The sequence below is a fragment of the Enhydra lutris genome, unplaced genomic scaffold (assembly GCF_002288905.1).
Source record: "Enhydra lutris kenyoni isolate GAN:26980312 unplaced genomic scaffold, ASM228890v2 scaffoldscaffold12, whole genome shotgun sequence".
NCBI classification, from domain to species: Eukaryota; Metazoa; Chordata; class Mammalia; order Carnivora; family Mustelidae; genus Enhydra; species Enhydra lutris.
In genome coordinates, this window is record NW_019154096.1 from 52,697,305 (window position 1) to 52,723,934 (window position 26,630).

The 26,630-nt window shown below is 43.1% G+C and overlaps 1 protein-coding gene across 1 annotated transcript; it reads left to right on the forward strand.

Moving 5' to 3' along the window:
- The first annotated feature begins 2,141 nt into the window (after nt 1-2,141).
- Nucleotides 2,142-25,732, forward strand: LOC111145241 (Wnt family member 8B). The gene is made up of 6 exons (XM_022500021.1): nt 2,142-2,209; nt 21,658-21,691; nt 22,917-23,055; nt 23,942-24,067; nt 24,836-24,978; nt 25,187-25,732. Exons 1-6 carry the CDS (start codon nt 2,142-2,144, stop codon nt 25,730-25,732), a joined length of 1,056 nt encoding a protein of 351 aa, XP_022355729.1.
- Nucleotides 25,733-26,630: the final 898 nt, after the last annotated feature.

The following is a 26,630-nucleotide window of genomic DNA, read 5'->3' on the forward strand; positions in this document are numbered from 1 at the left end:
TCTTTCTTTCTTTCTTTCTTTCTTTCTTTCTTTCTTTCTTTCTTTCTTTCTTATTCTTAAAGGTTTATTTGAGAGAGAGAGAGAACAAGGTGGGGGGTAGGCAGAGGAAGAGGGGAAGGAGACTCCCTGCTGAGCCAAGAAGTGCTGGTCTCCATCCCAGGAATCCAAGATCACAACCTGAGCCTAAGTGAAGAGTCAGAGGCTTGAGCTCAAACCAAGAATCTTTAGAGTCAACCATTTAACCTTCACTGACTAAGCCACCCAGGTGCCCTGGGCTGCTTCCTTTCTGAATGATAAAAGACAGAAAGATATAGGAGGGTACAAACTTTTAGTTGTAAGATGAGTAAGTTTTGGGGATCAAATGTATAGCACAGTGACTGTAGTTAATAATACTTGTATTACTGTATATAATACTTGAAATCTGCTAAGAGAGCAGATCTTAAATTTTCTTACCACACACACACACACACACACACACACCATGTAAGGTGATAGATGTGTGAATTAACTTGATTGTGGCAATCATTTCACAATATAATATATACATATGTCAAAATATCACATTGTACACCTTAAATTTATACAATTTTTATGTGTCAATCATACCTCAATAAAGCTGAGGGGGAAAAGAAGAGAGAACGGAGGACCTAAAGTTGAGTGGGAGTCAAAACCCACCAAGCTTATGTCACAGTTAGGAATCCCAAATAACGACCTGGTCTTGAAGATTCCAGGTGGACGACAAAGATAGTCAAAATATTTAGGTCAAGAGCCCTCAATCATCCCGCCTGAATAATTTGATAATGAATTAATCTGCTAATTCTTTATTTGTCACTTGAGTTTGCCAGTGTAGATCTGTCTGGAAAGGGTTCTGAAGAGTGAGCAACAAGGATGAAAGGAAGAGAACAAAGACAGACCATTGCCTCTGGGGAGTCCTCAGGAAAGGAGGTGTGGATGCCAAAGCAGGAGATGTGGCCATGTGGAAGTCAGCTGGGGGCCCTTTGAGGACCCCAACACTGTGGCTGAGGTGACCCTTCCTCTCTAGTGGACAAAAGGGGCAGCAACTCAGATGTGTGAGCAAGAATCTCAGTGCCCTACTTGCTTCACCACCAGAGTCTTAAGAAGTTAGGGTTTTGGTTACCTATTGAAATCTCAATCCGTCTTTGAAGTTCAGATTCTACCTCCTGTAGAAAACCTTCCCTAAATAAGCCTATATGATTTACAGGCACTTTGAAACAAGTTAATACCTTATTAAATTACATTCTTATCTTACCACCATACTGGGCTATAAGTGTCTCTAGGGCAGAAATCACGTTTTGTCTTTTTAAAATGTCCACGCTGCCTAGCGTGGGGTTGAGAATGTAACAGGCGTTCAACAAGTAAGTGTTCCATGGAAAAGTTGAAAGGAAGAAACCCTCAGGTTCCTTAAAGTAGCCCAAGCTCCTTTCTAACTTACAGAGGTGGTTGGGTTGAATCCCCACATTTGCAAATCAGAGGGCTGAGGCTCACCCAGTACATGGTATATTTTTCTCTGAAGAAAGCTACTCTGAATGCAGATTAAGGCTCAAAGCCCTACAAAGGACAACCGGGAAAGCACAGTCCCTTCTAAATCCCTTTGGGGACCAGGCTATCCTCTCTGTGTGTCTCAGTCTGCGGGTGAGTGTGCATGGGTGGGGGAGGTAGTGGTGAGGCGGGAGGGCATAGGCAAGAGGGAGGAGAGAAACCCCAAGCGCTGATTATGTGGAGGGGATTTGCTATGTCTCTTTTCCTCCCCCCCTTCTTTCTTTGTCCTCTTTCTCCGTGTTCCTCTCTTTGTCCCCTTTTCCTCGTCTCCTTCTTCTGCATTTGTCTGGGAGGATCCTGGAGTGTTCTTTTGATCGACTCAATCTTTCTCTGGCACTTGAGTTCTGATTGGCTGAAGGACTTAGAAGGGGGAAAAAAACTTTAATTAAGTAGATAATCTCTTCTTTGGAAGTTTGGCAGCTCCATTTCACCTCCCCTTAACTCTGTTTGGGATCGCTTACACACCAGGAAAGTTGGGACCTGAGGAGAATTCCACCCCACTCCCACTGAGGAGTATATTTCCCCATCTTGTCTGGCTCCCACGTTTTTAGAATTTTCTATCTCTGTTGCTCCTGAGGATTATGTTGCTTACGAAGCCTTCTGTGTGCATCTTCCTTTTCACCTGTATCCTCCGACTCAGCTACACCTGGTAAGTAACCTGGACTCCTACCTGGAATGGGACTAAGTAAATGTATGTAAGGGAGAGGGCTCTTTTTCATTTCCTGAAGTGTGGGAAGATTTGGGATCTTTCCTAGGAAAAACTGTTCTATGGAGTAGGGGCTCTTCCTAAATTTATGGCGGATTTCAGTAAATCTTTAGGACCCTGACTAATTAAGTAATAGATTTAAAAGCAGATTAATAAATTGCTATACTACAAATATTCTAAGTGGTTTTGGGGGAAATGGACAGTAGTCCCCCCCCTCCTCCCCTTTTTAACCAAATCCTGATGTCAGCATTGTGGAGAAAAGGAAGGTGGTTCAAAGCAAGTTCTACTGTGTTTGAATCTGATCTTTGAGGTGAAGGCTGGAGACAAAATGCAATGGGCTCTTACTTTGCACTTTCTGACTTAACTTCACTTTTTTCAGAATATTCCAAGTAACTACGTCATCATGTTTTAGAGATAAAAATTAGCTCGAGCCGTTGAGTTGGTATTGGGTGAATAAACACATTTGAAATGAAATATTTTAGAAATCTAAACTTTCTACAAATTTATTTAATGTATACAATTTACAAACACTTCTACGTTGCTCCGAAAATGAGGCAATGTTGGCGAAAGTGCTTTGGAAATTATAAACTACCTCACCAATGATAGGTGATGTTACTGTCAGTTTCATGTAGCTCTTGGGAATCACATGAAGTTACCTATACACGGAAATGTTAACAAGTTAACACAATGGGATACAAAAGACAGACCTGGAAAGTGCAGGTTGCTAGGGTGTTTGGAGTTTCTCCCCAACTGAGATACATAAGCTCAGCCTCTTTATCGGTTTGCATTTTGACCATCTGTTTAACCAAGGTCTGAATCCAACTGCTGCATAAACTGTTGAGGAAGTGAGGATAGGCATTTCTTTGCTGCAATCAGCATCCTGTGCCAAGAAGGTATTCTTATCATACATGAGTATAGCCATCTTTATTACAGAGTTGGTAAGAAATATGCCCAATTTATACAATGATTTGCAAGTTAACGCAGTCATTTGCAACACTTCCAGTTACAAAGTGAACCACCAAATAATTGGTTCATTTCTAATTGGCATTTTAATTAAATATTTCACGTTCAAAAGAAAAAAAAGTCTCTCTCTTTTTCCCCTCATGAGAACAAAAAGACAAAAGGGAGCGGAGACTATTTCAGAGCATTTCTACTGATGTTCATGGTATTCTTCAGCTGATTCAGTATCAGCAAAAGAGAAACACGAGATTCCTTTCCCCAGTCACCAGGGCAGTGTGAAGAATTGTTCTATAAAAAATACCTTTACTGTGTGTTCCTTCCCTGCTGGAGGGGGTCATGTTCATTTCATTCCGATACTGACACAGCCACACTGAAAGGTGGCTGGGTTGCTTGTCTGTCCAAATTCAAGTGTCTGGATTCAAAAAGAAAAAAGAAAAAAGAGATGTAAAAGAAAGTTCTAATTTAAAAACAGGGTTTAAGAACCCCTCGTCGCCTTGCCTGACTTTGAGGAGAAAATGTACAAATCTCCTGTATAATGTAATTAGATTTTAATTGCTTTTTCTCTATAAGCTCTAATTTGAATTAAACACTTACACTTTGCCAAGAGTCTGTTTTTGGTAGCATTTGAAGAGTGATTTTTAAATTTAACATTAAATCTTGATTATTCTTATAATGGAACTATCAGGGTTCTGCATAAGGTCACCTTCCCCTTTGTGCCATGCAGAGAAATTTGACCAACCACAGCCTTTCAGATGTTTCTCTTAATACTTCATTACCAACCTTTTATGTAAGGACCTCAAAAGCATTTAACAAATAGAGAACCACAATTTCTGCCTGGCTGTTCAATTGTAGGCTTGCCTGAAATTACTGTCAAAAAAGTCCATCAACAGAAGCTCTTGGGCTTGAAAGGAGGAAATAAAGATGACACTGACTTACAGCATGCGGTTTAACTAGGGTTCTCAAGGCAAGATGACTGGAAACTTTTTAAAAAAGCATTCTCTACCATTTCTTCTTGTTGGGACAATTCTGAGAATTGTCCTTTAGTAACTTGAGAAAAATCTTTTCTTTGAATCTGTTTTCCTTAACCCAAACGACTCCCCCAAAAAGAGAATGGGAACGCATGATGCAGCTACGCAGAGAGACAGTTACAATGGTGGCCAGAGATGAGCCAATTTGACTTTTTGTTTCCATTACTCTTACTCATCTGGCATGAATGGCCGTAGAACATGTTCTTCCTTAACTGTTGACTTCATTTTACTTCGAATGATGTCTCATAATGATACTAGGTTTTGCCCAGTTCTGCCCATTTCTCCTTTCTCTCTCTCTCTCCCCTCCACCTGCCCAACTTGATGACCAAATCAGAAAGATGCACTGGAACACAGAGGTTAACTATGGCTCTGCTCTCATTCTTTCCAAAGGCTTTAAAGGGAGTCAATTTCTTTTCTGCAGTAGAGCAAGAATTTATGGAAAATCTTTGGGTTTTAAGACAGCTTTTGAAATACACCATTCCTTGGTTTGCTACATTTATGTATTTAAAGTAAACTTTCTATGAATTTCTATGAAATTTCATCTGATGATGATTGCAGAACCCCTGATCAGCAAGGGCTTCAGTGAGTGTAGGGGGGCTGTCTTGCATCCATACTCTTTCCAAGCATCATCTATAGCAAAAATTATTCTCCACATACAGGTGCTACTATTTTTTAAATATATATTATGAATAATAAAAATACATACTTAAAAGTACTGAATTCGTGATAATTTGTGGTTAAGTTTCTGTTAAGTTTTTCCACTAAAAGATACAAAAAAGAACAGGATGCACTAAACTTTGCTACCATAAAAAGAAATTCTCATCCTCAGAGAGGCTGGGAATCTCTGAAGTTAGGGAAATAAAAGGTAAGTGAAAATTGCTTTGGAATCTGGAAAATAATATGGCAAAATCAAAGAGTCACATACCAATAGCTCCCCTGATCAACAAAAAATTCATAACCCATGAAAAAACTTGGGATTTATGGGGTAACTCTGAGGGGATTAGGTCAGTAGCTGCAATGTTGGAGGTCCTGCTAAGGGCTTGAGACACGATCACTGAAGTTGAATTCCCAGTTCTGTCATTGATTTGTCAACAACTTGAGCCTACATTTTTGCTTTCAGATTCTCTATACTTCCTGCCATGAATAAAAATAACAGTTAGCTAATAATAATAATAATTAATTAGTTAATGATATTTATTAGTACCATCATCATCATCATTTACAAAGGCTAAGAGGTCCTGGGAAGAGACACTTCATTACAACTTCTCTAACAAAACCAGTTTGTATAAATAAGGCAGATGCTCTATGATACATGTTTATTTTATGTGTGTGGATGATAACATGACACAAAGAAGCATCTCCTTTTTGTGATATTATATAAGCAGGGATATTAAAAAAGGATCAGAAGGAGTTTCAATCCAAACCCTCTCTCTTCCATGGAAAGAGTTTACTTTTTTCTCTTTTTCCCAGCTGGGACACTTGCTTTAATGCTGTATCTTAGGGAATGCTATTCTCTCTTGGGACTATAAATATAAATCCCTTTTCCTGGGCTCCAACTACTCTTAGATATTTTCTTTTCCAACTGATATGATCAAGTTCTCTTAATCTGCTGGATGTTTATGATTATTAAAATAGGGGCACCTGGGTGGCTCAGTGGGTTAAAGCCTCTGCCTTCGGCTCAGGTCATGATCTCAGGGTCCTGGGATCAAGCCCCGCATTGGGCTCTCTGCTCGGCAGGGAGCCTGCTTCCCCCTCTCTCTTTGCCTGCCTCTCTGTCTACTTGTGGTCTCTCTCTCTCTCTGTCAAAAAAAAAAAAAAATCTTAATAAAATCAGGACATTTAGAAAGGATTTTATTTGTTCACATTTTGGGTGAAATATTTTTTGGCTAAAAGATTCCAAAGATTCCACTAGACCCTTGCCATCTACTCATCTTTGAAGACTTAGTTTAGGTATTCCCTCCTCCCGGAATTCTTCACAGTAAAATTAGCTACCTCTTCTCTCTGTCCCCATTATAGCCAGTGGCAGGTTAAGCCATCATGGCACTTGGTACCTCTTACTGGAATTCTGCTTTTGAATCTGTCTTCTTCACTAGCCCAGAAACTCCTCTAGAATCAGACGTGTCTCTTATCATCGTGTCTCTTATGCAGAAATTAACCACAATTGTAATAATGGGTAACTTACTGTGTAGGCAGGCACTGTTGTAAGTGCTTTACCAATCCTCCTATTAATCCTTCGAATTAGAAACTATGGTCATCTACATCTTACAGGTGAGGGAACTGAGGCCCAGAGATTTTTTTTTTTTAGGATTTTTTTAATTTATTTATTTGACAGACAGAGATCCCAAGTAGACAGAGAGGCAGGCGGGGGCGGGGGGGGGGAGCAGGCTTCCTGCTGAGCAGAGAGCCTGATGAGGGAGGCCCAGAGATCTTAAATAACTTGGCAAGATCACCTAACTTGTAATGATCCAGATGGAACTTGAACCCAGAAGACTTGGTTCTTGAGGACTCATGCTGAATCACGATGATGATGAATGTGTTTTGAACTGATGAATGTGTTTTGAACTGACCTTTGCATGTAAACCATTTTACATAAGGGAAGAACCATGACAGGAAACCTTAACCTTAATTTAAACTTAATCTTTTCTTAAGTTCAGAAACTTCTACAAGTAGGTATTAGTTCTCAGAAGTAGAGCATTTTCATACTTTCTAGTTTAAAGGTAGAAGGCTCCATGGTTTACTTAAGTCCTTACTCTTGTATTGCTATAGTCTTGGGAAAAAGGATAATTTAAGATTAGCTTTGGCCCTGCCCCATATCCTGGGACAAAATCTATCTCAGAAATAATGATAATGTGGGGGCACCTGGGTGGCTCAGTGGGTTAAAGCCTCTGCATTCGTCTTGGGTCATGATCCCAGGGTCCTGGGATCAAGCCCCGCATCAGGCTCTCTGCTCAGCCTGCTTCCCTTCCTCTCTCTCTGCCTGCCTCTCTGCCTACTTGTGATCTCTGTCTGTCAAATAAATAAATAAAATCTTAAAAAAAAAAAGAAATAATGATAATGTGAACTAACGCTTAGTACATGTTCACTAAGTAACTGGCCGAAGACACAAAAATTGTCACTGGTGAGACAGGATTTGAATCCACAGCACTCATGGCTTCTCTCCAATAAGCCTTTCCACTTCAGATAGGACCTTCAGATAGGACCTTTTCCCTGCCCACATTCATAGCTCAGGAGCCAGAACACTGGACCATGTTCTTCCTGTTGTGGCCATCCTTCTTTCTCTGTCTGACACTCTAATTCTTCTGGGAATGTTTAATAATGTTAACAGTAGTCTCATACACATTTAGAAGTCTGGCATTAAGAAACAAAAGCTTGTGCCTGATTAGTATTTTTATATTAAAAAAATAGTTCTGTTAGCTTATTTAAATTATCTTACACTTATTTATCCAACAAATTTATATTATTTCATTCTGTTATTTCATTCCTTTCATCTCACCGAAAACTGTCTGCAGGCTGATTTGGATAACATGTGTACTGTCGCCAAAAACCTCAAGTTACCTGTTCTTTTCAATGTAGTGGGCCTGTGTTTGTTCGCAGATCACTCAAAAGTATCTGTATTATCTGTACTGCTTCTGATGTTAAGCTTTTATGTATAGTATAAGAAAGCTAGTTCTGATGATATTTTCCTAAGGATAAAGACCCATTTTTGTAGCACATCTTAGGGTCTTCAGGAGCCTGAGAATTATTGTAGTGTCCTCCATTTCATTATTTTTCATGTAACAGCTTTTAAAGAGACACTTAGAATCTTTAGAGCTCTTTTGTCTTTTGATTCCCCTTACATTCAAAGTAAAAGGCAGAGGCAAAAACAAATTCCCCAAGATCCCTAATTCAAGCATGTGATAAGGAGATGTAGTGAATAAAGGTACAGTGTTGGTCAAGAAAGAAAGAGAGAGAGAGAGAGAGAGAGAGAAGGAGGGAGGAAACGGAAGGGAGGGAGGAGAAAGAAAGAAAGACGGGTACTTGGGTGGTTCAGTCAGTTGGACATCTGCCTTCGGCTCAGGGTCCTGAGCCCGAGTCCGGGTTCTCTGCTCAGCGGGGAGCCTGCTTCTCCGAGCCTCTCCCTCTATGCTTGTGTGCACGTTCTCTCTCAAATAAACAAATAAAATCTTTAAAAAGAAAGAAAGAAAGGAAAGGAAAGAACTCTGTTCTATCTCCTTCAGAAAGGCAGAGGAGAATTCATAGGGCTTGGAGAGAGAGGTCAATATAATTTTTTTAAGGATAAACCCTGACTTTGCAGAAAGCAGATTTTTTATCCTAAGTAAAAGACTAGCCTGGAGGAAACTGAGCTCTTTTCACATAAGTAACATTCCCCATTGCCTCCCATTGAAATACATCTACATTCAGAGGACCTCTCAAAAGAAACTACCATTCACTCTGGACAGATTCTCTAGTCTCTTTATAAGCCAATGGCTTGTTTTTCTCAATCTTTTTTGTAGGCCCTGGTTATTGATCATATCATTATCATATCGCTTCTTAGGTCAAAGTTATCTCTAAGCCAAGAGCAATCAGACCAGAAGGGGAATGCTTAAATTCACCATTACCCGACCAGTCCAAATTCACTTTTGGTTGTTTCCCCAACTTCAGCATCCTTTTGGACCCAACACACCATGAGGCTGTGTTCCAGTCATCTCCATAAGGCCCTGTAAGTGGACCAGTAGTTCAGTCTTTCAGTCTTCCTCAACTCCGTAGAGGAAATTCTTAGGTTTTCTAGGCCAAGCTTAAACCATCCTGCCTTGTGAGAAATTTCCTCTTCATTCAAAACTAATTCTCTTTTGCTACCATAAATCACAGTCCTTTTTCTTGACTCAAGCTCTTCAGGCTCACCATAGTTGAACTGAAAGATTCCATTCTATACGAGTAGCCAGGAAAAAAAATAGCGAACCGTATTATCCTAACATTTCTTCACGTTAATCCAAGGTGCCTGGTGGAGCCTACGCTGCATACATGATTGGTTCAGAAGCAGCATATTGTTTAATTCTATGTTATGGAAAATTTCATTTTTCAACAAAGAGAGAGAGAACAGTGTATAATGGACCCCACAACTCTGCCTCAACAGCTGGCCTCTGCTAGCTCATCTTGCTTCATCTTCTCTCACATTTTCACTTGCATATATTTCTCTTTGTCTAAATCTTCTAAATACTACCATGGTTTAAAACTGGAAGAAGAGTAATAGGAAAAGAAATCTCCTATTGTGTCTGAGAGATCTAGAGTCAGTGATTAGAGTGAATCTTGGAGAAAGTATAGATAAGACCAGCCGCCCTTGGGGAGAAAAACGAAGAATAAAAATTAGTAAAAAGAGAAAATTCATTCAAATACATTTAGTTTATTTCTGTTTGAGCTGCGGCTGATCAGCAAAGGCAACAGAAGTGGAGCGCTGGATTGGATTTAGTTCCACTAAATAGTAAAAAATGATACTAAAGTGTCATAACCTGTCAATTTTCTCACCTTGAACTGTACAGCTAGTTGTTTTGTGGCTAATTCTCAGAGTTACTGTATACACCTACCTTCCCGATCCTGAAATAACCTGATATTGTATCCAACAACGCAGTTGAGAACATAAGTATTTTCTAAGGTCTATACTACAGGGACCAGAAGAACAAAATCAACAAACAAAACAAAATTTTCTGCCTCCATAATGATCCTGGAAGAGGTTCCTGTAGTCCCAGGCTTTCTGGGAACAGTGGGCTGTTCCTTAGCAGCTTTTTGCTTAGAGGCCACAGAACAGAGAAAGAATACAGCTTATTCCCAGTTAGAGTCCTCATTTAAATGCTAAGTGTTGAAGTGCTTTTTTGTAGCTCAGCGTTTCTCAGCAGAGTTTGCTACAATACATAAAGAAGGAAGGAAATGAGGACAAGGAAAGACAGCCTATCGATTTATAAAACATTCTGGAATACACATGGCATTTTAGTTTCAGAGGAAAAGACTGTCCCTTGAACATTTGTGATTTGCTCGGGAAAGAATCAGCCTGGGATTGTTTTGCAGAGACCTAGAATACACAATTGTCCCATCAGCTATTATATGGTCTTTGCCGAGAATTATTGGGCACAGGCTGGATTTGAGATAATGTAGGAATTTATTATAAATTTTAATACGATTTCTACTAAAACTGATGCATCTGTTTAACTTTTTTTTTTTTTTTTTTTTTTTTAGCTAAGTGGTTCATAAGACTTTTCGTTTTTGTTGATTTTAGGGCACTGCATTATAATATGGAAAATTCACATTTACAAAAAAACAGTTTGAGAATTATTTATAGGCCTGAATTCCCTTGGAAGAAAGAGACATAGATATGGGAATGGGACGAAAACTACATATTCCTTCATTTTTTTTATACTTATCTTGGGAAAAAACCTTCACTTGGCCCCAGTCTGCACTGCAATCATGTCTGTCTTTACTTTCAATGCCATCCTCCCTCAGTGAGTCTACACTGGCGGCTTTCATTTCATAACTGCTCATTTGCTGTAACCTTGCTTCAGTTCCTTTGCTCTACTGAAAATAGATCTCTCCACTGATATCACCTCTGTCCCTTCTGGGCAAATTTTTAAGTAGGAGGCAACGTGTCTTTGAAATTCTGGGTATTTCTCTTCCCTTCGAGACTTCAGAGATCTGTGCCTTCTGTTTTCTAATCCCTTCCCCTAGCTAAATGGGAAAGAGCCTGATTTCAATTATTTGGACTTTACAATGAATAAGAACTAGCCACACTGTTCACTCCTTAAAAAAATTTTTTTTTGCATCTTAACTTTAATTCTTTCTAATTGTACAGTGAATTGCTCCTAAGTTAAATATCCTTGGGTATTGTCAGAGGGGGTAGTAAAAAATTTCGGACCAATGGGATATTATTTCACAGCCAGCCGTTTGTAAAACTTGCCTTCTATGTCACTGTGTGTGTGCCCAGCTCCATGTGTGCTGATGCGCCTGTGTTCTATGGGTCCAATGCTGTAGAGGATGGAGAGAATCACATGGAAACTCGCTCAGAAAGAGCTATCTTTGGGCTCTCCCTGGCCAGAGACATCCGTGAGTTCTAGGAGGTGAAAAGCCAGTTGTTACACATTCGTTCTAAGAGAAGTTGCTTCACTGGGGCACCTTCTAGCTACAGCTCCAGACAGCAACTCTCCTCAGGATCCTACCCTCAGCCTGTTCGCTCCTTTCCCGTTCTCTCTCTGTGCTAGATCGCCACACAGAGATCTGCACCTGCATTTGTTCACTGCCCCTTCTCTGTTTCCCCTCACCCCAAGCTGTAATCAGATGGTCCCTTCCGAAGTAGGCCAGCTAGAGCTTCAGGACCCAGAGACTTTTTATGGACCTTGAAAGATGAGATTAAAGGGTAGGGAGAAGCCAAACCTATTATTCAAAACTTGTGAGGAAAGTGAAGGTGTGTGGGGGGGGGGGTTGCCAAACCAACAAGGTGTCAGAGTGCATTGAGATGAAAGTTTGGGGCTCTGAGAGGAAAACACTAAATTCTGGAGATTCACATTCAGAATTTTGCTTTTTAAAAATATGTGGGGGAGCGGGAGGCACCTGGGTGGCTCAGTCGGTTAAGCATCTGCCTTCAGCTCCGGTTGTGATCCCAGGGTCCTGGGATCGAGACCTGCATCAGGCTCCTTGCTCAGCGGGAAGCCTGCTTCTCCCTCTGCCTATAACCCCTGCTTGTGTTCTCTCTCTCAGATAAATAATATAAATAAGATAAATAAATAAATAATAAATATATTATTTATTTTTATATATTTTTATAAATATATAAATATATATAAAAATAAATAATATATTTATATAAATAAATAAATAAATAAATAAAAAATAAATAAATATAAGTAAGATAAATAAATAAAATCTTCTTTTAAAAAACCCTATGCAGGTTTAAAAATACATATACATAGGGGTGGGGAAGGCAAAAAGGGAATCCTAACTTAAATCTAAGCCCCTACGTTAACCACTGGGATTCAAATGAATCAGGGCACACTTGGCCAGGTAGTGCTCGCCTATGAGAAGTTTGCTGCATGGCACTGAGTTCTTCCCTGGGAAAGGACTCTCATACTCAGGGGAGATGGAGTCCAGCACAGGAACTTGACCCGTAATAAGGGCCTAGTCATGCAAAGGAAGAAGTAAGTCTGAAAACAGGATGGTATTTGGTACAATTGGTCCTGTGTCCATCTGTGCCCCAGGCCATATAGAATCAGCCATGTGTTCTCACCACAGCTGCCAAACTGCTATGTGCTACAGCCTCGTGGGCTACACTACTTTGGAAAATGCCCCCAAACAGGAAGAAATTGCTGAAACTAATTGGATAGTGGTTTAAACTGCTCATCCATAATTAGACATAACTACCAGAGAATGGGAACTTCCAGTTTTCTGTGAACTTCCTAAGGTGGTAAAATAAATTTCGTCAAATGGTATCAAATGAAGAGGAGCTTTGAAAGTAGGGTGTTTGGATCTATGGATCATAAATGTGAGGTAAGAAAACACAAAGAAACAAAAGAAACTTGGAGACTTTCCCAGAGCTAAAAGAGAAGCTATGGCAAATTTATTTGGGTTGTCCAATGTCCCTCCCCTCCTGTACCAGCTCTCTGGGAAAAATTTTTGCTGGTGATCAGACTGATTATGAAATAGGCAACTCAGGAGGCAATATGGCTCATGAGAGAAGCTGCATAATACTGAGCTGTGGGTGTTTGACAGTCCAAAGAATTTTCAGTTGGGGTCAGATCGTGGCTGAATACAGATTGTGGCTGAATATAGCACTGAGGCGTTGCAAGGCTAGGAGATCTAGGAGATCCATAGAGCAGAGAAGAAATGGGGAAAAGATGGAAAGTCCACAGGACTCTCCTCTAGCATTACCCATAGCTTCAAAACTACAAATGCATATGTATCTAGATGGTTGTTTAACAAGAACTAAAAAATATTTAGTAATTAGGAATGTAAAGACTTAGACACACATTGAAATGAAGGGGAAAGAACTGATAAATGTTGACAGTAGAGGAGCTAGGCAGAGGGCAGGGAAAATGGGATAAGAGGGCATGATTTAGCTAACCAGCCTAGATGGGGGCAAGTGACAGCAGAGGGTATGGTGAAACATTATTGTAAGAGCTGAGAAGGAATGATGGAAAGAGAGAGAAAGAAAGAAAGAGAAATTACTACTCTCCCAAATTCTTACTGTTGGTAAATTAACTTGGGAGAAGGATGAGATGGCATCAGAAGCTTGTAGGAAAAAGTACAAACCAAGAACTGAGTTAGAGTCATTGATGACAGTGGATTGATGACAAGAATGTGGTCTAAGAATATAAAATCATAACTATGGCATTGAAGACTTCCATGAATGGAGGTAGTCAGCAAGTTTCCTAGAGGACAGATGGCCCTTAGACAAACACTCAGAATCCTTGTGGGCACATTCCACCCACCCCCCCAAGATAGTTTATTCCTGGTATGACAAAGGTAAACATAAATCAGTTATAATTGCTAGAGGGGAAAAACTACAATACCAAGAAAAATCACAGGGAAGGAAAGAAATCCCCATGATTTTACTGATCAGTGCAGCCAGAGATCCAGTCCCTCAAGGCAGTGACCAGAGAGCGCTAGGAGAGCTACCAAAACCAGAAGGTACTCCATCCAGAAACAAAACAAGACAATGTCCATCAATTTGTGACTGTTACAGTTGGAGCAGCAATTGTCTAGAAGACAGAAGCAATAATTTAAACTTTCCAAGCCCTCAAATTATTACTTAGGTATTAGAGGCCTGTTCTCCCTCTGGACCAGTGTTTCTCGAAGTGGACTCTGAGGATCATCTTAGGAACGTGGTATACACAGATTCCTACCATCTATTCCCCCCATTACCACCACTCAACAGGAGTCTCTGGAACTGGGACCCAAGAATCTTCATGTTTAATAAACTCCTCAGAGGATTCTTATGGACTCTACCAGCTAATCTGTGTGGATTAATTTTCAAATGCCTACACTGAAGTCTATTCTCCAAATCTCTGGCATTCCAGATCATGTACGTACATATGTATATATGTATGTAACATTTAATTTATATATATATATGATATATATATTTATATATAAGATATATAAAAGAGATATATATATCTTTTTATACTTTACATATTTAAATTATAAATGTATTTTTTAAAGATTTATTTACTTATTTGACAGAGCGGGAAAGAGAGCACAAGCAGGGGGAGCGGCAGGTGGAGGGGAGGAAGAAGCAGACTCCCCACAGAGCAGGGTGCCCGACATGGGGCTCAATCCACTTGAGCTGAAGACAGATGCTTAATCGACTGAGCCACCCAGGTGCCCCTATCAACTTATTTTTATATAAATGGCATTTTACAGATTTACAGAAGTTTGCAAAGAATTGTACCGAAAAGTCCTATGTACCCTTTCCCCAGCCTTCCCCAGCATTAAGATCTTATAACCATAGTATCTCTTCCATAAAGCTTACTCAGACTTCTCAGTTTTACATACAACACTAAAATTTACACTCCATTGCCCTAGACTGGAACCCTTCAAACAAAACAAAACAAAAAGCCGAAGCAAGACTAACACTGAGACAGGAGGTAGAAGACTGCAGCCCTGCCTGGGTCAGGCCCTATGGTCACCTGACAGTTAAAGGGAATTGGTGGAGTGTGTCTGTTGCTTACACCCTTCACTGCTGGGACTCACAGGAAGGCCAGGAGCAGATCTGGGGGGATGCTCTCACCAAATCCACCTTCTTTGGGCATCTGGGGAAAGGGGCAGGGCTAGCTTCAGGCAGAGTCTCATTGAAGAATTATCCTGCTTATCTGGCAGGAGAGCCCCATCTATTTGCTTTTAAGCCAATGGACACTGCCAGCTCCCAGCATAATAAAGAGTCTCACCTAAATCAGAAACTGCACTGGTGCTTATTCTTGAGGGAGTCGTCCTAGGGATGGAGGAGGTCCAGTGTGGGTGAATCAGTAATAGCCGGTGTGCCAAGGCCACGGATATGGCTCCTGGGTGGACAAAGGCACTTTGAGCAGGAGGTCACTGAAAGCTGAGCCCAGGAAAGGTCTCAACAAAACACGAGAGAAACTCTAGTTGCTACTTCTCTTCATCGCCCATTTCTTTGTGAGGATGACACCTTTTGAAGGTGCTCCAGGCTGGGCCCACCACTTGGAGTCTCAGTATATGGGCAGGTCAGGAGTACTGGCAGGGCTGACGGCTCTAGAAATTTATCTGTGTGGCTACGGAGTGGCTATGGAGTCTTCCCAGGATAGCATGGGATAGGGATAGCAAGATAGGGAATCAAGAAGATCCCAGCTATGAAGCCAGTCACTGGAACATGTTAGCAAGCCCCTCAGCTTCAGTCCAATGAAGAAGGCTGGTGGTTGATGAGGAGGCCATGTTACAGGCCAAACCTGAAGAATTATTTTACTGAAACCTTCTAAGACCATGCACACAAATGGCAGTTTTGATACCTAAGTGGAAAAGCAAAGCAATCTAAAATGGATTAAAAGACATCTGTCCCTGTATTTAAAAAAAAAATCTATGGTTCCTCTAAGAGAAGTTTAAGGTTCACAGAGAGCTTGAACAGAAAGTACAGAGTTCCTGTAAATACTCCCCTTTCCCCCTGCACAGTTTCCCCCATTATTAACATCCCAAATTAGTGTGGTACATTGCTACTTTTTTTATGCATTGAACCCAGTCTAAGCAGAAACAGTCCTCCCTACAATGTGCCCAGGGAATATGGTGGTGCCCGGATAAAGCAGAGGCCAGGCCTGGCAGATATGGGTGCCTGGCGGATATACACACAGAGGGAGGGTTGGAGCAACGGAAGAATGGAAAAGCGGCAGAGACAATGTGGTATTTAACCGCGCTTGTTTATCAGTGTGTGCAAAACATCACTAAGACCTTCAAGAAGTAGTTATCAAGAACTTTTGGGGTATCAGGAGTCCTGAATTAGCAGGTGGGAATATGAGCAAGAGAAACACGGGTTGTGGAAAAGCATAGCAGCGAAGGAATACATGCTCCGGGATCACACTGACTAGGTTCCCATCCTGGTTTTACCACTTACCCAGCTGTGGGATGCTGGCTAACCGCTGCATGCTTCAGCTTCTGGTTCTGTAAAATGGAAGACATTACAGTTTCTACCTTATACAATGGTTGTGACAATGATATGAGCTGAAAACGTGCAAAGAAAGCACTTAAAGTATTTTCTGTGCATAGGATAAACATTCAGTATATAGCATAGTACCTACCCCATAGGGTTGCCATGGAAATTAAAAATGATGATACAGGTGAAGCACTGCTTTAGAAGAGACGCACTCCATAAACGTCAGCTATTATCGTGTGATGGAAGTTAAATTTTAAATGGCATCAGTATATATACTGGAAGACTGTCAAAAGGAGAAGAAACAATTACAACATTTTTATTTGGTAGCATAAAAACAAAACTAACTGCAGTTACTTATGTAAATCACTTACCACTTATGTCTAATTACTATGAAGCACAATAACAATTACACATAACATTAAGTGTGTCAGATTGACTTTGCTAAAACTTCTGATTGTAACACCAACCTCTGTGTACATATGCTTAGTGTTAACTGTCTGTTGCTCTTGTGGTATGATCATCTGCTAATGTGGCACGGTCGTCTGCTCTCGATGTTAGAAAATTAGTGGGAGCACTGGCTTGCCAGACTTCCTTGTCCATATCCTCCCCCGGATCTTTTCCAGTGATCCTATTATCCTACAATTTTCTGTTCGTTCTGATGATCCTTCCATCCTTTTTTCAAAACCCTTTAATTCAATCCATTTTTAAAGAGCACTTACTCTGTTCAAGGTACTGTAATAGTAGTTGGGGGGGATACAAGGATAACTAAGGCAACCCCCACTTACAGTCAAATATCAGGGAATAAAAGGAAATCTTAATACGAGGCAGAAGAAAGTTGCTATGAATCTTCAGGAAATGCTGGTTGTGGCTTTTGAACTAGATATTAAGAGTAAGTAAAATTTTTATATGGAATTGACTATTCTGGACATTTTGTATAAAGAGAATCATACAATTTATGAAGCAGAGAAGGGTGGGGGAGTTGCAATTTTAAATAGGATGACCAAGAAAAGCTTTAGGGAGAATGACACACAGGATTTAAAGGCTGAATGCAGGGGCGCCTGGGTGGCTCAGTGGATTAGGCTGCTGCCTTCGGCTCAGGTCATGATCCCAGGTCCTGGGTTCGAGCCCCACATCGGGCTTTCTGCTCAGCAGGGAGCCTGCTTCCTTCTCTCTCTCTGCCTGCTTCTCTGCCTACTTGTGATTTCTCTCTGTCAAATAAATAAATAAAATCTTTAAAAAAAAAAAATAAAAATAAAGGCTGAATGCAGGTGAAGGCACAAACTATGTGGAGATCTGAGTAAAAAGCATTCTGGGCAGAAAGAACAGCCAGTGTGATGGCCCCGAGGCTGAAGAGTGCCTGGTGTGCTGGAGGAACAACAAGGAGACCAGTGTGCTATTAATGGGGGCCAGATTGCACAGGATTTTATAAAGCATGATAAGGTTTGGCTTTCTGCTCTATGTGAAAGAGGAAATCAGGGCACCTGGGTGGCTCAGTGGGTTAAGCCTCTGCCTTTGGCTCAAGTCATGATCTCAGGGTCCTGGGATCAAGCTCCACATCGGGCTCTCTGCTCTGTAGGGAGCCTGCTCCCCCACCCTGCCGCCTGCCTCTCTGCCTACTTGTGATCTCTGTCTGTCAAATAAATAAATAAAATCTTTTTTTCAAAGAATAGATTTAAAAAAAAAGAAAATCATTGGAGAACTTTGAACAGAAAGTAGCAAAATTTGATTTACATTTTATTTTTCTAAAGATTTATTTATTTATTTACTTGATTGGGGGTGGAGGGAGGGGCAGAGAAAGAATCTTCAAGCAGACTCCCCACTGAACGTGGAGCCTGACATGGGGCTCAGTCTCATTCCACATGAGATCATGACCGGAGTCAAAACCAAGAATTGGATGTTCAACTGACTGAGGTACCCAGGTGCCCCTGATCTATATTTTCAAGGGACTGATCTTTAAATAGACCAATCATTTTGAGAATAAAATGTGGGAGAATAAGGGTGGAAACAAGGAGCTCAGTCAGGAGGCTTTAACAATAATCCAGGCAATGGAGCTCCTGGCTGGCTCAACTGATAGAGCATGTGACTCTTGATCCCAGGGGTTGTGAGTTCAAGCCCCACATTGGGTGTAGAGAATGCTTAAAAGAAAAACCTTAAAAACAAAACAATCATCCAGGCAGGAAACAATGATAGCTTGGACCCAGGGACAGCAGTGAAGGTGTTGAGAACTGATTAGAGTCTGGATATAATTTGAACCGGAGTTGGCAGGATTTGATGACAGAATGAATATGGGATATGAGAGTAAGAAAGGAGCCAAAGATGATTCCAAGATTTTTGTCTGACAACTAGAGGAGGAAGTGTCCTTTACTCCAGTGGGTAAGACTACAGAAGAAGCAGGTTTGGGATGGTGGCAGCAAAGATCAGGAGTTAAGTTTTGGATGGATTAAGTTTGAGATGCCCATTAAACATTGAAGTGGAATATGCAAGTCTGGAGTTCAAGAAAAGGTCTGAGAATTGTTAGGAGGGTAAGACACAAACCTTCTGAGTGACACTCCATCTGGGTGGTATCTTCAGCAACAGTCCATATGGGGAATGGGAAGCTTATACTTCGTCTAGGAGCATGGTGATTATACCATGTTCTATAGAGCTGCCTCTGCTTGGTAAACAAATTTTGTATCTTCTACTGTTTATTAGCCTCTTGCCTCCAATCACATAATTGTCCCTGGGTAATACCCATAAAAACACTTAAATTCCTTCCTTTTTTGCTCTCTTTCCACTTTCTAACATCACACACTAACTATGCTATCTTTAATCCATATTGTATTTTACTCCCCAATAAAATATCTTGCCAATGTCTCATTAATTAAGAACAAGATCCTCCTCCTTTGGTGTTCACAAGGACACACTCCCTTTTTTTAAATTGAGATATAGTCAACACATAACATCATATTAGTTTCAAGTATACAACAGGATGATTTGATACACGTACATACTGCAAAATGACCATTACAAGAAGTCTAGCTAACAATCCCAAGTCTTTTCTTAATACTGGATGGTCTGGATATGAGGAAGCCAGCCATAATGGTTCACATATGTCTGCAAATAATTCTGGGGTTAACAAACATTAATTAATGGAAATGTCCACACAAAGCCTACAGTCTTGTCCCATGGCAGGTGTTCAATTAAATCTAACTGATTAATCATTTTGGCTCAACCAGCTCATCATACAGATCTTTACATATTGTAGGATCTTGAGGAAAGAATCCTCTACTATCTCCCACCATGGCTGTCTGTGATCCCAACTTAGTATCTTCTTACAACCCAGGCTCATGGCAAAGCTTTCTCTTTTCTCCACGACTTGATTTTTGTTTTGTTGCTGTTTTCTTTCCTGATACTGTCTATCCTCTGAATGGGAACTAGCCTCTGTCTGGCCTGGTAATGTCCAAAAGACTTTGCAAATTATGACTAACATAAAGATCGCCTCTATGAGCCAGAGCAAGACTCTCCGGTGTTACCCCGTTATAGCCACACCCATCCCCAATCCCTAACCCCTGACAGCCACTAATCTATTCTCCAGCTCTATGATTACCTATTTCATGATTGTTGCATAAATGAAATCATGAAGTATGTAGAAATCATGAAGATAGAGCATGAGTGGAATAGAGGAAGAGAGAGGATCCTAAGCAGGCTCCATGCCCAGTGGGGAGCCTGACACTGGGCTCTATCTCACGACCTTGAGATTGTGACCTGAGCAGAAATCGAGTCAGATGCTTAACCAACAGAGCCAATCAGATGCCCCAAAGTATGTATCCTTTTGAGACTGGCTTTGATCACTTTGTATAATGTACTTGATGTTCTTCCGTGTTATTGAATGTATGAATTAGTTCATTCCTTTTACCACCCAGTAATGCTCTGTGGCATGGATGAACCACAGTTATTTTATCCACTTACCCTGGGAAAGGTATTTGAGTAGCTTCCAGTTTTGGAGTATTATCCATATACATCCATGTACAAGTTCCTGAGTAAAGACAAATCTTCATTTCTCTGGGCTAAATACCCAAGAGCAGAACTGCTATGTTGAATGGCAAGTCCATTTATTTCGGTTTTGAAAGAAATGGCCAAACTATTTTCCAGAGTCAGATTGTTTATTTTTGGAATTTAATTATGACTCAGTTCCTAGAAAGACGGTCTACTACTTCTTTTTTTTTTTTTAAGATTTTATTTGAGAGAGAGAGAGAGAGCGCGTGTGCAAGCAGGGGGAGTGGCAGACAGAGGGACAGGGAGAGGCAGCCTCCCTGTTGAGCAGGGAGCCCAATGTGGGGCTTGATCCCAGGACGCTGGGATTGTGACCTGAGCCGAAGGCAGACACTTAAGCAACTGAGCCACCCAGGCTCCCCTATTTACCTCTTTCTGATTAGAGAACTATCCTTCTCAGAGTCCTACAGAGTCTGATGGCCTTGGATTCGATCCTGCTTCAATCACTTATTAGATGGGTGAGACTGAACAAGATATTTACCTTTTTTGAGTCTCAGATTCTCTGTTTAAAAAATAGGAACATTAGGGGCGCCTGGGTGGCTCAGTGGGTTAGGCCGCTGCCTTCGGCTCAGGTCATGATCTCAGGGTCCTGGGATCGAGTCCCGCGTCGGGCTCTCTGCTTGGCAGGGAGCCTGCTTCCCTCTCTCTCTCTCTCTGCCTGCCTCTCCGTCTACTTGTGATCTCTCTGTCAAATAAATAAATAAAATCTTTAAAAAAAAATAGGAACGTTAATGGCCAATACAGTAAGAATTTAACAAGATCGGCATGTAAAATACTCACAGTAGAGTGCTGGTACACAGTAGTAAGTTCATGCTCTCTCTTCCCACTCCATGGCAAAATAATAATCAAATATTACTTGCAACATTTTTATTATTTGAAATTTTTAAAATCAAAAGAAAGCATGTTAGCTCTTCTTCTTCTTTTTTTTTTTTTTTTTAAAGTAGCTTCCACACCCAGCATGGAGCCTAGTGCAGGGACTGAAACCACAATGCTGTGATCAGAACCTGAGCTGAGATCAAAAGTCAGATGTTTAACTGACTGAGACATCTAGGTGCCCTAATGTTAGCTCCTTTTGTGCATGTTCTATTAGATAAATTTATCTTTAATAGATCCCTTCTGCATAATTTTTCCTAGGAAAAACCATTTTCATTTCTTCCTATCAATTATGTTTACTGAGGTAATCCCTATAATGCTTGGCAACAGAAATGAGTTGGTATATCCCCATTAAGCTCTGTGGTTTTTGTCTCTTCTAGGTCAGTGAACAATTTCCTGATGACGGGTCCAAAGGTAAGAAAAAATGGCCTTTGATTTATCTGGATTTCACTGATCTTAGCTTCTTGACTGAAGACTATACATGTCAATTTCTTTTCATGATATCCACATTTTTTATTAGCTGTGTATATTCCAGAAGTAAAGACGTGGCATGGAGAGGGTTAGGGATGCACCCAAAAGAACACAGCAAACTACTGTCAGGACCAAGGCAAGAACTCAGGAGAACTGATTCTGAATTTATGGCCAGAAGTTCCAGAACCACAAAGTCAATGGCCTTTCCAGGTGTCAGGTTGCAGCCACACATCCTTCTCAGTGCAGTGGTAGGACACAGCTCTCCATCTTTAAAATGCTGGCTTTGTACTCCATGATCTCTAAGGACAGTTCCAGCAGCCAAATGTTCTTTTCTAAGACAGTAATGGGATGAGAACAGCCGAAAATTCATGAATTATGTAATTTGGACTCATTTTGGAGAGGCAGAATAGTATAGTGAACAAAGGCTAGCGAGGTCTAGGGGCACCTGGGTGGCTCAGTTGTTAAGCGTCTGCCTCTGGTTCAGGTCATGATCCCAGGGTCCTGGGATTGAGTCCCACATGGGGCTCCCTACTCAACAGGAAGCCTGTTTCTCCCTCTGCCCCTCCCCCTGCTTGTGTTTTCTCTCCCATTGTCTCTCTGTCAAATAAATAAAATCTTAAAAAAAAAAAAAAAGGCTAGTGAGGTCTAGATCTGGTAACATTGAATTTTGTTCCTACTGTTAGCATGCTAGCTGTGGGACTTTGAACAAACTGCTTTACTTCAACTTTCTGAGCCTCAGATTCCTAACCTATAAAAATAGTACCTATTTCACAAGGTTATTTGTGATGTTGAATGGTATAGCATATTTAATTAAAGTGCTTACTCTGTCATTATTTTATTTTTTAAAAAAGATTTTATTTATTTGTCAGAGAGAGAGAGAGAGAAAGAGAGAGAGAGAGAGCACAAACAGGGGGAGCAGCAGGTAGAGGGAGAGGGAGAAGCAGGCTCCTTACTGAGCAAGGAGCTGAACAAGGGACTCACTCCCAGGACCCTGGGATCATGACCTGAGCCAAAGGCAGATGCTATACCAATTGAGCCACCCAGGCGTCCCTGTCATTATTTTAGAAGGAGAGAAGAGTGGGCAGGAAAAGAGATGCATGGCCAGTTCAGTGCAAATGCCTCCCAAGTTCAGCTGGGAGTCTGAATTTTGACCCCTGTGTTTCTGTAGGCCTACTTGATCTATTCCAGCAGTGTTGCAGCTGGTGCCCAGAGTGGTATTGAAGAATGCAAGTATCAGTTTGCCTGGGACCGATGGAACTGCCCCGAGAGAGCCCTGCAGCTGTCCAGCCATGGTGGCCTTCGCAGTGGTAAGGAAAGCCTCGGTCACAGCTCCCTTGACCCCCTGGCCATAGGTTAGAGCCCCGCTCTTCAGGGATGGTCCCCTGCTGCCTCTACATCAGCATCCTAGTTCTCACCTGGTCTCTACTCTCAGGTGATCCTGTCTCTGGGATCTTCTCTGTCCCTTTTCCATCTCCTCCTTCTTACAAAGCTTTTTTTTTCTTTTCTCTCTTCCCAACACCCTCACTGCTCAATGCATGGACCTTGCCTCACCCCTAGTCTATAACATCTTTGGCCTCCCAGTTGGCTAAGAGCTTCCTCACACTATAAAGAGCATCAGGAGGTAGGTAGGAGTATTAATTCTTCATGCCTCTTAGCCCCTTCTTTCAGCAGCTCAGCAGAGAGGTACAGGATAAGTGGGGACTAACGTGGACACCGGATTCCCAAAAAGATAAAGAGTGGCCATACCAGTCAATGAAGTAGCTGCTAAGCAGAGGTTTTTTTCAGGACTAGCTGGCCCATGACTCTTAGACTTCAGTATTTCAGGAAGGAAAGGGCATGAGTTCTTTACAGCCTGGCCTTCAGATTCATCTCCTTCCCTATTTCTTCCTCTGGCTCTTTGCCACCTAAATCCTTAAGAATCCTGTAGGTCAACAGTCATCTAGCCACCTAGTCATAATGTGTGACCTGAAAAGATGGGAGGGGAGAAGCGTAGCGCTCAGACGGAGGCTGGAGCAGACCGTGGAAGAGGGTAAGGTACATTGTAAAGGTGGAGAAACAGGTTGGAGCTGGGGATGAGAGCACAGTGATGGCGTTCTGGGGACGGAGAGCACAGTGATGGCACTCAAGGGAGACAGCATGACTGCCACTGAGTTGTAACCCCTGCTCTGACTCCCCCATTTTTGTTCCTGCCAGCTAATCGGGAGACAGCGTTTGTACACGCCATCAGTTCTGCTGGGGTCATGTACACTCTGACTAGGAACTGCAGCCTCGGCGACTTTGACAACTGCGGCTGTGACGACTCCCGCAACGGGCAGCTGGGTGAGTAGAGGTACGGTGGGTGGCCAGGGCAGGCCGGTGAAGTTCACTACGAAGAAAAGTTCGGTGGGTAGTTTGGTGGGTGAAGGACAGTGGTATTCTTCTAAATCTGGGGAAATCAGGGCTGCCCAGTTTAAGCCGAAACCCTAGAAGTGACAAACCAGGCTCAATGTAGCTCAGGGCCCTCCTTCTCCAAGTGGGGGGGTTTCCTTAGTTTAAACACAACCAAGGAACACTCCCTGTGGATTCAATCCTGCTACTCTCTCAGAACAGAAGGAACATCATTCCATGTCCCCCAGTATCCATGTCCCCCTACTGGGGGACATGCCTACCCATTTCCTTTCTACGCTTTACCTCCGCTGTCCTCTGGAATCCTCTCTGACCTCCAATTCAACTTTCAACTTGGTTGGTCCATATTATTTCTATTGTGCCCCTGCCCCCCAAGCTGGTGCTTTCCTCTCCTTTTTCGGGCCATTGTCAATCGCTCACCAGGCACGAACACACTCTGCCCAAAGACCAGAGATGGCGTGTAGAGGGCCAAGCCGCAGGCACCTTGCACAGAATCCACTCCTCGAGGACTTAGGTCATGGAGCCCAGAGCAGGGAACTGGCTGAGGCTGGAAGTGGAAGCGGAAATGTGGCCTAAACAAATCTAGGCTGAAACTGATCTAGAGAGAGGATACTTGCCCAACGCCAAACCCAGTTAGAAACAGTAGCCCAGGAGCCCATGCCCGCCTGCTCAACGACCCTTCCTCCCCTCGAACCCTTCCAGGGGGCCAAGGCTGGCTGTGGGGAGGCTGCAGTGACAACGTGGGCTTCGGAGAGGCAATATCCAAGCAGTTTGTCGATGCCCTAGAGACAGGACAGGATGCTCGGGCAGCCATGAACCTGCACAACAACGAGGCTGGCCGCAAGGTGAGTCCTGCAGCCCCCGGGGTGAGGCAGCTGGCTCCACCCCCATCAGCCCTAGGTGCGGACCCCTCTTCAGTTCATTTAACAGATTGGAAAAGCGAGGGTCCAGGCCCGCCAGCTACATGGACTAGCCAGCCGCCTCGCAATCCCCCAGCAGCCAACTCCCCCGCCGCTTACTCCCTGGCCAGCTCACTCCTAGCTCTCTCCCCAGGCGGTGAAGGGCACCATGAAACGCACGTGTAAGTGCCACGGAGTGTCCGGCAGCTGCACCACGCAGACCTGCTGGCTGCAGCTGCCCGAGTTCCGCGAGGTGGGCGCGCACCTGAAGGAGAAGTACCACGCGGCTCTCAAGGTGGACCTGCTGCAGGGGGCCGGTAACAGTGCCGCCGGCCGAGGCGCCATCGCCGACACCTTCCGCTCCATCTCCACGCGGGAACTGGTGCACTTGGAGGACTCCCCGGACTACTGCCTGGAGAACAAGACGCTGGGGCTGCTGGGGACGGAAGGCCGAGAGTGCCTGCGGCGCGGGCGGGCCCTGGGCCGCTGGGAGCGCCGCAGCTGCCGCCGGCTCTGCGGGGACTGCGGGCTGGCGGTGGAGGAGCGCCGCGCCGAGACCGTGTCCAGCTGCAACTGCAAGTTCCATTGGTGCTGCGCGGTCCGCTGCGAGCAGTGCCGCCGCCGGGTCACCAAGTACTTCTGCAGCCGCGCCGCACGGCCGCGGGGGGGCGCCACGCACAAACCCGGGCGAAAACCTTGAGGGGCTCCTTGGCCCCCTCCTTTCCCCATCTGTCCTAGGCTTCTTTTAGAGAGACCCCAGTGATAGAGGAACCTAGGAAATGCCCCCCGCCCCAGCATCCCCCTGCCCAGGGATCCCAGGAGGGAGAGACACCACCATCTCTCCAGTTTCCAACCCTTTTCCCACTGTTTCCTCTAATTCTTCTGCGCTCTCCTCCAACTCTGTCCCCATCATCCTCACCCGGCACACTTAGGTGTGAGAACTCCCAGTCCTGAGATTTTGAGCTCCTGATCTTCCTTGGCCTACGGTGAGAACAGGCGCGTCTCCTCCCCTTCCTTGCTGCCCTAAGGCCTGGCCTGGCCTGGCCGATGGAGCCTGTGGAAGAGCACTGCCCAGATTCACAGGGCCTGGCCCGGGAAAGCCATGCTTTTCCCTTTCTCCCATTTTCTTGCACCCCTCCCCCCATCCTTCTGCTGCCAGGTCTCTACCACAGCCACATCTTTTCTTTCTTCAGAGCTCCTTCCATGCTTCTGATTCCCTGCTAACCGCTGGCAGACACCCCAGCAATCTCTAATGCTTTCTCTCTTGTTCCCGTTCCCTGAAGAAAAACTGACAAAACTGACCCGGGAAAAAGCATGTGTTTGGGGTTTGTTTCCCAAAGGCAGGGCCTGAGGATGGAAGAAGTGGGAACCCTAGCAGGGTGACTTGCTGGAAACCAAGGGTGCTACTCATCCATGTGATACGGTGACTCCACCCGTCAGGCCGTGACCTAGTGACCTTCAGACAATCACCCGAGGTGCCCCAGGCATACCCACAATGTCTGGGAACTATGTAAGGGCAGACGACCAGCCACTCCCTGGCCCTGAAACTTCTCCCTGCTCCTAACTTATTCCTTCCTAGCAACCGACTTTACCGCTCC

Coding starts and splice junctions, on each gene's coding strand:
- LOC111145241 (XM_022500021.1), top strand. CDS start 2,142: ATGTTGCTTACGAAGCCTTCTGTGTGCATCTTCCTTTTCACCTGTATC. Junction 21,692..22,916: donor TCCTGATGACGGGTCCAAAG/GTAAGAAAAAAT, acceptor GTGTTTCTGTAG/GCCTACTTGATCTATTCCAG. Junction 24,068..24,835: donor CTCCCGCAACGGGCAGCTGG/GTGAGTAGAGGT, acceptor GAACCCTTCCAG/GGGGCCAAGGCTGGCTGTGG.